An 11,110-nucleotide genomic window follows, 5' to 3' on the forward strand; every position below is an offset into this window, starting at 1 on the left:
CTAGATCACTCATCCTCTCATAGTGTGGACTGGCACTGACATAACATTAATTGTTTTTGTTACTATGGATTAATTGTTGCCCGTGCTGTCTTTTCATTGTTAGTATATTTGAAAAGTTAGAGAGTCAAAATAGCTCCAATAATTTTATTCATATTTGCATTAATATTCATAAGCAGGATGCAATTCTCACTTGGAGAACTTAACTTTCAAAGAAAATACCATACATTGATCACTTAAATTTCTGATTTCTTCTGTGGTTCTTCAATAATTATTTCTAGAGCTGTACCATATTTTACTATTTTGCTCAATATAAATAAAAATACCAAATACAAATAATAGGCATTGAGCTTTAACATAACAAATAATAAAATAAGCAGTGTGAAATCAGAGATCAGGTGTTTATTTCAGTAGGATTTAGCACATACGGATTATTCGTATCCGAATTTAAATCACTATTCAGCAGAATATGAATAATGTATTCAGAGCACATTTGAAGGCCAAATCGAATATGAATATTCATTGCAGACCTAATTTTTTTCTGTAATATTTAATGGCTCACGTGTGTCATATAACATTGAGCAAGAAATATTTTTGAAACAAAGTAAAAAGAAAAACAAAGTTCCATTTTGCCAGTGATACCAACATGCTAATGCAATCTTTAATATGTAAGGGCTCCTTTTACAAAGCCACGCTAGCGATTCTGGAGCGGCAAGTGTGACGAAACCCGTAGGAACTGAATGGGCTTCATTGCATTTGCTGCACCAGAATCGCTAGCGTGGCTTTGTAAAATGAAGATCTAAATGAAGTCCAGAAATGAAACTAGGACTTACCTGAAAATGATTCTTGAACTAGGGGACTGACCCTGGGGTAGGAGAGAAGCTTGGAGAGCAGAAGGTATTTGTTGGTTTGCTTTATGCCTATTGTTGCATTTATTGATTATTGAAATTTTGTATTATATTTTACATGTGTTTTTACCGCTATTGTATTGTACTTTTTATTTATTTTATTTATTGTGAACACTTATACCCCACATAATCCCACTAAAGCAGGCTCCATGTTGCTTACAACATACAGGAAAAGAATAACATTGTAATTCTAGGACAGCAGAGAGTAAGGTAGCGGAGGGGGACGGTGGAAATCAGTAGGAAAAAAGGGCGGGGGACTGCAGGAGGTCAAGCAGCAGAGGAGTAAGCTCGATCCTAAGATTTAAATTGAAAATTACCGACTTGATGTTAGCAATAATATGTAAGTAACTAATGTGACTAATCAATAAAGAATTAATTCAAAGTATACAAAAGTGTATAGTGTGTAGTTAGGTGAGTAAGTTTGAATTAGTCAATATTCACTTTGAAAAATGGAGAAAAGAAGCCCAGCACCCCTGGCAGCAGTGACAAACTAAAACTTTGTTTAAACACAAAAACAACCTAATGAGAAGCTTGAGGAGCTTTGGAAGGGGAAAAAAGTATCAACTTTGTGGTTCACTGTGAATTTTGTGACCACTCCTTCATGGAGACCAGTTGGGTCTAAAATCTACAACTGAAAAAAAATGCAGACAGCTATAGCGTGTGCTTACCGCAGCTTATAATGGTATACCGAGGGGCGCACTGAGGTGTCCCGTAGTAAGTTGCAAATGTGTGTTCACTACCCATGCGCTAAAAAAATCATTTTTTATTTTTTAGATAAAGGGGCATATCTGGGGATGGAAAGTGGGCATTTCTGCACTAATTAGGGGTCCTTTTACTAAGGTGCGCTAAATAAGATGCCCATTATATTCCTTTGGGAGTCTTATTATTTAGTGCACCTTAGTAAAAAGGCCCCTTAGTGCAGTTGGATTACCACATGCTAACTAATTAGCATAGGAGTAGTGCATGCGCCCTTACTGCCTACAAAATAGGTGGCAGTAAGGCCTATATACACTAATTTTTGTTAATGGCCATGTGCTAATGGCAACATTAGAGCATGTTGTTGAAAACTAATATGGCAAATATCTTGCTGCTTAGAATGCTCAAATAATCAATGCAAGCAAGAATGATAAATTATACTTGTTGTTCAATCAAATTGGATTTGTTTGAAATTTCAAAATCAATTAATTTAGAGAGAGGAAAAGACCTCAGATGCTCGGCTTGTCCTATATAATAATTCTCACCTCCAACAGGATGTGTCTGGGACCGTGCCTGCCGGAAGTGGTCTGCTAGGCAGGCATGCGCTGACGTCAGTGATGTCAGTGACAGACAATTTGGCAAAGCAAAACAATCTGAGTGCTGGCCATTAGGACACAGGGTTGATAGGAGAGTTTTAAAAGACTGAAGGAACCGAAAGTGTTAAATGGGGGGAGGGGGGAGTTCTGAACGACTGAAAGACATGAACATTTGGGAAAGGAAACAATCTGAATGCTGGCCATTAGGACACAGGGTACATAGGAGAGTTTTAAAAGACTGAAGGAACCGAAAGTGTTTGGGGGGGGGAGGGCAAGTTCTGAATGAATGAAAGAAATGAAAATTTACGAGAGGAACACAATCTGAATGCCGGGCATTTGGACACAGGGTACATAGGACACTTAAAAAAAAATGAAGGACGTGAAAGTGTTACATCTTGGGGGAGGGGTGAGGAGGAAAGCGGTGGGGTATCCGGATACTGGGCGTTAGGGCCACGGGGATACATAGACTTTTGAAAGCCTTAAGGAACCCTAAGTGTGGGAAGGAGGAGGAAAAGGAGGGGAGGGAACGGGATGAGGGGCATTAGGAACAGGGGAGGGGACCCTGCCACACACTCTCATTCTCACACACACACTGTCACACAGACAGTCTCACTCTGTCACACACCCGCACATTCACTCTGGCTCTCTCTCTCTCAAACATACACACTCCCAGGAAAACCTTGCTAGCGCCCGTTTCATTCGTTCCAGAAACGGGCCTTTTTTACTAGTTGTCTATATTATTGCAACCAAAACAGCCATGCGAACATTCTCATAGGTCAGAAAAACCTCCTCTAATTATTTTTAGAAAATGTTTTGTATACTTTTAATTAATTCTTTATTGATTAGTCACATTAGTTACTTGCATATTATTGCTAACATCAAGTCGGTAATTTTCAATTCAAATCTTAGGATTTGAAGGGCACTTATCTGTTTCAAAGAAGTCCGTCTCTTGCTTATTCGGTTTGCTCAACAGAGCGCCTCCCGTTTCACAGTGTGCTTCTTTGGGAGCCAAACCATCAGCTTTTGTTTCTTAAAATCCTGATAGAGTCTTTCAAGTACATCTCTGCATCTTTTAAAAATCTATAATCATTTTCATTGCTGATCATTTACAGCTACACAAATTGAGTTACAATGATGCAAGTGGACTTATCTCATGGAAACTTAAGGGTCAGTGATAGAGAAGTGAATGAATACATACAACGAATGTACGATACAATGAGCTATGATAGAGGTCTATAAAATAATGAGTGGAATGGAATGGGTAGATGTAAATCGATTGTTTACTCTTTCTAAAAAATACCAGGGCTAGGGGGCACACAATGAAGCTACAAAGTAGGAAATTTAAAACAAATCAGAGAAAATATTTCTGCACTCAACATGTAATTAAGTTCTGGAATTCATTGCCAGAGAATGTAGTAAAGGCATTTAGCTTAGCGGGGTTTTAAAAAAATTTGGATGGCTTCCTAAAGGAAAAGTCCATAGACCATTGTTAAAATGCACTTGGGGAAAATCCACTGCTTATTTCTAGGATAAGCAGCATAAAATGTATTGTACTTTTTTGGGATCTTGCCAGGTACTTGTGACCTGGATTGGCCACTGTTGGAAACAGGATGCTGGGCTTGATGGACCTTCAGTCTGTCCCAGTATGGCAATACTTATGTACTTATGAATGTGCTCTAGCCTAAACACTAGGCCTCCTGGTCATCTGAAATGGTTTACAGGATTAGGATTGATTCTTTACAATGAGTCCACCTTTCCTAGAGGTAATGCCAATAAGCTTGTTCTATCTTAGTAGCAGTGTCTGATTCAGGGCCTGACACACTAGATAAATGTGTAGCTCAATCCAGAGAATGTGGCAATTAGGATCTCCAATGAGAGAGCAGCAGAGCTTAAATGACCTCACCACTGAATTTCTGAACAACAGCTGGTGGTCTCCAAGATGCACACTCTATTTTGAGATAGTTGCAGAGCAGGATTAAAGCATAAACAAACTAGTCATATGCCTAGGGCCCTGTTGTTTAGGAGGGGGCCCTGTTGGATTGGCTACTTCAAGACACTGTTTTGCCTTAGTAAGTTAGCTATTGGCAGAAACTTGAGTAGGAGTGGGGGAACTAGAGCTGCCTGTTCTCCACAAACCCTGTGCATTGCCCAAGTCGGCAGACATTGGCAAGCAGTGCTTCTGATCTACTGCTTCATCTTTCTGCTTTCTTCTGCAGTCAGAACCACAAAGGCAACGTTTGTACGAGTTTTAAAACATATTAGATTCAACACTTACTCTGATTCCCCAAATCCAAGCATCCTTCAAGAGCTGCTTCTACTATTTATGACAATTACGCTGCCTCTCTCCTAACATTAAGAGTGAAAATCTTATCCCAGCTGTGCATGCCATGATAACATCAAAACTGGATTACTGTAATGCACTCTATATGACTACAAAGGGTCTGCACCAGCTCCAATTGATTCAGAATGCTGCAGCAAAATTTAATAGAAGGTTGCAAGAGACATGACCACATCATACCATTTTTGCAATACCTTAATTGGCTACCAGTACAATTCAGGGCTAAATTTAAAACTCTATGTCTGATCTTCAAGTCCCTTAAAGGAAATGGCCCCAAGTATTTGAAGAACAGGATGAACCTCTACACACCTCCAAGGTCAATCCCAAGGGGTATCCCTAACCACACCCTCTCCAAAAGACATTACACGATGTGATACCCGCAAGCGAGCCTTCTCTGCAGTAGCCCCCACAGTCTGGAATGCACTCCCTGAAAGGCTCCGCTTAACACAAGACTATCAGGCTTATTTTTAAAAGCCTCAAAAAGGTGCCTGAACTGACCAGATGGGAATCGGGGATGACCTCCCCTTACTACCCCAGTGGTCACCAACCCCCTCCCACCTCAAAAAAAAAAACTTAAAAATTTTTTTTTTGCCAGCCTCAAATGTCATACTCAGCTGCATGACAGCAGTATGCAGATCCCTGGAGCACTTTTAGTGGGTGCAGTGCACTTCAGCTTGGATTTCCTTTCCTGGGGTACTTGAGGTTGGAGCTGCATAATTCAGTCTTTGTGGTAACAAGATGGTACAGTAGCTAAGAGTCTAGTTCAATTTAGATGCAGTAATAGAATTTACATCTGCCTCCAAATCATATACCAATTTGACTCAGGATCAAAAAAATGTTTCCAGCAATGGCCAACCTACTTGGTTACTTCTGGTAGTCGGTCACAGCTGGGCCAAACCCACATGACTCTAGAACTGTCCTATGCATCCTAGATAAGCAAGTTATACAGGATTTAGTATTATCCCACAGATGGATTTTATTTATTGAGCCAAACCAGAGTGATTGCACAAGTTGCCAGAAAGAAAAAGGTTCACAGTTTTCAGATTCATTAAACTTGATCTCCAGGAAGAATGTTCAAGGTGGTTGCCTTGGGTACGAGCATAGAGATGGTCTCCCCCTGCACTATTCTGGCTACAAAGTTTGAGTTCAGGGGACAGACCCTTCCAAAACACAACATTGTTTGCTCATCCACCTAAGAGGAACAGCTTTGACAGAACTGGCTGCACAGACAAGCCTTTTGGGACTTCCTTATTCCTTTCATCATTTTATTTATTTACATTTCTCATATACCACCTGCAAGTCTGAAAGCTATTAAATTGTACAGCGCTGCGTGACCCTGGTAGCGCTTTAGAAATGTTAAGTAGTAGTAGTGATGTACATTTAGGTACAATAGGTACCATCAAATAAAGAGTTTAGGTTATTTTATGATTCTAGTTTTTAGGAGAAAAAAAAAAGGACCCAAGTCAGAGACCCTGGCACAGCTCTGTACATATGCTCCCATATAAAACAAACGTTGACTTCTTCAATATCTCTCTCTCTCTCATGTTCCACTCATAGAAAGTGCCTCAACAAGGTGGTAGTCTACGATCCGAAAAAGTTTGAGTGGAAGGAACTGGCTCCAATGAAGACAGCTCGTTCCCTCTTTGGAGTCGCCATTCACCAAGGAAAAATCATTGTGGCAGCTGGAGTGACTGACTCTGGCTTGACAGACACAGTGGAGGTGTACAACATCCAGACGAACAAGTAGGTTCTTCATTAAGTAGATGTCTGCTAACCTCTTCAATCTGACACATTAAACTTTTTTTCTTAAGAAAAATCAAAAATATAAAAGAAGTGAGCTTTATCAGACCAACTTTAGGATTTTCTGAAAACCTAAAGTGAACATTTCAGATTTCCTTTGCATTTCACTCTGATTTTCCAGGGAAATTTGTGAAATCATCCTCAGCAGGCCTGGGTGATATCTGAAGTTAACACTGGACTCAAATCACATTGAACTCTGCTTGATTTAAATTCAAACTTCATGGAAAACCATAATAGGTGGTTTAACTTCAAAGTTATAAATAAAAAAATAGCCATAATAATAAAGCTTCAAAAATTATTGTGCAGTAAGTGAACCCATTGAGGTGGCGGTAAGAGCTCCCACACTAACCCAGCGCTGTCCGATTACCACCATGTAAGCACCTGGGCTACAAAAATAGAAAATATTTTTCTAGCACCAGAAATGGTGTGTTCTGTGGGTGGGAACTACCCTCGGACTCCTATGGCAGCCCGGTAGTAGTTCCAGGTTGGCGCGTGGCAAGCCCATCGCTGCTGGTCAACCCTTTAGTTAAAGGGTTCCTATGTAACTTCAATAACCCCTGTTTACAAAGCTATGCTAGTGGCTGCCAGTGCGCTAATGCAGGCACGGCTGGGTCGCCATTGCCGCATGGCTTTGTAAACAGGGGGTAAATACTTTTGTCACTTAAATATCAAGGCACACTACTAACTGAGGAAGGAAAAAGCCTCAGAGTAGACAGAGCTTTTGTTTAAGCCCCTTGCTTACTTAATGATATAGTCATTGGCAAAAAGGCTTCTTTTAATATGAATTTTATCAATCCAGTTTCAAAAATACATATGTAAATTCCTTAAAGTACTTCATTCTTGTGATTGTAGAACTCTACTGACTTCTAAAGCTGCTATTTCCAGCACTTTTTGCGGTACCAAAACCGTTGCTTCAGGGAATCAAAAAACAAATGCAGTGCTTCCTAATCTGTTGGGTGGAAAATTAGCACCTAACTATAGGAACCATTTATAGAATTTCCCAGCATGTGTGCAATTGCATTTGTGTGCTTTTACAGTGTTTGTTAATGCACCTTAATTAGTTTGTGAGAGATGTAATGCAAAAACCTTTGCTAATTAGGTAATGAGATGCAAAACAGCTCTTGACCTATTAGCACATGGAAAAATAAAGCATGTTAAAAAGCACAAGATTTAAAACAGACCACTTAATGGCAAAACTGTAACTTTGTCTCAGGGAAGAATCGCTAACATTTCATAGTAATGCCTATATTACCCTCAATGCTTCACAGCCGCTGTTAATGTACTTCTGTGCATTGGTGCCCAAATTTCAAGTGATACTTAGAGTCACCCTCCACTTTGAGCTCTGAACTTGCTGGGATTTATAGTGCTCCTTTCTGAACTCAGAAACCCCAAAGGGCACCCTAAATAATCCCAGGCAACAGGATGGGCTCAAGTACTGGTTTCTGGTGGCGTATGCAAGTTGGCAGGGTGGGCAGCACATGCCATACTCTACTGAAATATGCAGTTGGTCTCTCTGCCTTTCAATCACTAGGTGGGATACCTTCCCTGAATTTCCCCAGGAACGCAGTTCCCTCAGCCTGGTCAGCATGGACGGCAACCTTTATGCAATTGGTGGGTTTGCTACTGTGGAGAATGAACCCGGAGAGCTGGAGCCAACAGAAATGAATGATATCTGGAGGTAAGAATACAGTTAAAAGGGGGGAGCAACCAATAAGGTTATTTTGGAGGAGAGTAGCTTAATGATTAGAGTAGAAGACTGTGAAGCAAAAATGCCAGGACTCAAATCCCACTGATACCTGTGGTGACCTTGAACAAGTCACTTAGGGGCCCTTTAAGGGAAGTACCACCAGGCTACCGCAGCAGCCCGGCAGTAGTTCCCTCCCCCAGCATGCGTCACTTCCAGCGCAGTAAAAATATTTCTATTTTTGTAGCACTGGTGTACCTGGCGGAAATCAGGCACTGTCATGCACTGCTGGGCTACCTCCGGGTTAGCGCAGGAGCCCTTACTTGCCACCTCAATGGATGGCGGTAAGTGCGCCCACTGAAATGGCAGTGCGGTAAGTGCTCCACTTGCCACACAGCCATTTCTTGAAAAAACCAAAGACCTGCCTTTTACCCGCTGCGGTAAAAGGGGGCCTCGGCGTGTGTGAAAAAACACGCACCGACGCCAGCGTAGGCTCCCTTTTGCTGCAGCTTTGTAAAAGGACCCCTAAATCTTCCATTTTCCCAAGAACAGTTTACATTATAAATGCCTATGGGCAACGTGTAATTAAACTTTGGAATTTGTTGTCACAGAAAACCAGTTAGCTTAGCAGGGATTTAAAAAAAAAAAAAATTAGTTAATTTCCCAGAAGAAAAGTCCATAAGCCATTATTAAGATGGATTTGGGAAAATCCACTGCTTATTTCTAGAATAAGCAGCATAAAATCTGTTTTACTCTTGTGGGAGCTTGCCAGGTGGGCTTGATAGACCTTTGGTCTGACCCAGTGTGGCAGCACTTATGTAGTTACGTTCTTATACCCGAACCATAACTCACTGTGAACTCAGATTTGGTAAAGGTGAGCAATAAAATCCAAATCCCATAAATCCATATGCTCAGAGTGCTTCCGGTCACCATTAATTTTTACAGAGATTTTCACCAATTTGCTTAATTCCAGAAATGCAGACACAATACAAAGCGCAGAAGCTAGAGCAATAATTCAGTGCTAATGGCATAAAAGGCAGTTGCCCTTCAAGGTGTTACTGGCATTGTTAGCTGAAAGGAGTAAGCAAATCCAGCCCTTGAAGGCAGCACATAGGTCTGGTTGTCAGGATATCTGTTAGAGTAAATGTACAGGCATCCATTTACTCTAAGAACAGGTTAATTTGCATATCTTCAACACCCAGAAAACCAGACCAGTCGTCTGCCCTGATATATGATTTACAGGTGAAGTTTGAAAATCATTTGTGATTTCTTTGCACTTCTCAGTTGCAGTTCAATGAAGCATCATTATTTTTTTTTTAATTATGAATAAGATTTAGCTTCCACCTTTACAGTAGTGGTTTGGGGTAGACAAAGGTAAGACCTGTGGAAGCTTTCTTAAATTATATTTTGAAAGCAGAGATAGTCATACTGACTGGTGCAGATTAGACCATAAACCTGCACATAGGAGCCAACTCTGTGGGTGATGTGGGTGCTTGAGCACCCCCAATATTGAGAAAATTCCTTGTATGTGTCCAAGGAAGGGTTATTTCCACTGGGCTTAGCGCCCTTAATAATTTTGAAATGTTGGCTCCTATGGACCTGCATGTCACTAATTGAGTATCTCCAAGCTTATGAAATCATCAAAACACTCCAGTTGCTAAATTATTACTGAAAAGAAGACACAACCAGGAGCTCAGTGAGGATAACTTAAGAGGGTAAAATCCATCTTTGATGCCAGCCCAACTGAATGCCCTCCCTCTCTTGTGCTTTCAGATATAATGAGGAGGAGAAGAAGTGGGAAGGAATGTTGAGAGAAATCCGCTATGCCTCAGGAGCCACCTTCCTTCCAGCACGCCTCAACATTTTACGGCTCACGAAGATGTAGTTGCAACAATCATTTTTATATCTGGGAGTCGCAGCAAATGAGGAGCATACTCTGGTTTTTTTTAATAAAATATAAACAAACAAAGCTACCAGCCTAGAATGTTTCACATTTTTGTTGCCATTGTAATAAGAACTTGGTTAAATATTAAACAGTCTAACTTTTAACCCTTTGGGGGGGGGGTGGAAACCCCCTGAAATCCCATTCATTCTCCTTAACTCCTTGGAGTCCAGTGCTGTTCCCTAGAGTGCATCGATGTCCATAGGCCTGTGCACATCAAGACAGGCATTAGTATATTAAACAAAGTAGTGCACAGCAGTGTTACTCCACTTTAAAGTTATTAAATAAAAACAAAAAATGGAAAATAAGTTAGTACCTTTGTACTGGACTAACCATACATTTTTGTGTCAAATGCATTTAGTTCAATAAAAGGGTATCATTTTATTTTCCATTTTTTGTCTTTATATTACTACTTATCATTTCTAAAGCGCTACTAGATGTACGCATCGCTGTATTAGGCAAATCAGGAAGGGTGAGAAAGCTATACAAAGAATACAGGTCATTACAGTGAAAGGAAGGGAAATCCACAGGATGCTGAGATACAGCTACCTGGAGTAGGAGATCGTGTAGGTCCAGTGCTATGACAGCAAATGCCCAGTTATGCATTGCATTACTGACACATCTATGGTTCAGAGCTAGGGTTCATGTGTATTACAATTCTAAAGGGAGGCCTGTTCTGAAACCACAACTGGGTTAAAAAGGGAGGCTAGCTCTTAAATATGGAGAAAATCAGTTGGGTAGCCTTGAAGGAAGACTTACAGCACCAGAGCCCCCAGCTTGGAAAAAGTTTGATTGGACTTGAAGCCCCCAGAGAAGTTGTCTGAGCAAAAAAGAAAATAAAGATGATGATAAAATCCATTGCTGAATGGGGAGGGGAGGGATTGATGCTCAGCAACCAGGAGAAAGATGCTAAAGTGTATAAGAGGGTAGGAGGGAAGGGATATAGGCTGGAAGAAATTCAGAGAAAGATTACCAAAGTGATGCAGGATCTGAGATGAAACTTGAGGACCTAAAATATTTACACTTTAGAGGAGAAGGGAGAGGGATATGATAGACATTCAAATTCCTCTAAAAGTTTAAAACAGGCACAAGAAGCAAATTATTCTAAACAGAAAGTCGCAGGGAGGTTCATTTTCAGCCAGTGTTTTC

At 40.6% G+C, this 11,110-nt stretch overlaps 1 protein-coding gene across 1 annotated transcript in view; it reads left to right on the plus strand.

Moving 5' to 3' along the window:
* The window catches only part of KLHL40 (kelch like family member 40), a 28,991-nt gene extending 18,999 nt beyond the window's left edge, over window positions 1-9,992 (plus strand). The window contains exons 4-6 of the mRNA XM_030189903.1: window positions 6,093-6,278; window positions 7,867-8,013; window positions 9,793-9,992. Coding sequence (XP_030045763.1) covers window positions 6,093-6,278; window positions 7,867-8,013; window positions 9,793-9,904 — 445 coding nt within the window. The 3' untranslated portion in view covers window positions 9,905-9,992. The remainder of the gene's footprint in view (window positions 1-6,092; window positions 6,279-7,866; window positions 8,014-9,792) is intronic.
* Window positions 9,993-11,110: the final 1,118 nt, after the last annotated feature.

Source organism: Microcaecilia unicolor, chromosome 1 (assembly GCF_901765095.1).
Source record: "Microcaecilia unicolor chromosome 1, aMicUni1.1, whole genome shotgun sequence".
NCBI classification, from domain to species: Eukaryota; Metazoa; Chordata; class Amphibia; order Gymnophiona; family Siphonopidae; genus Microcaecilia; species Microcaecilia unicolor.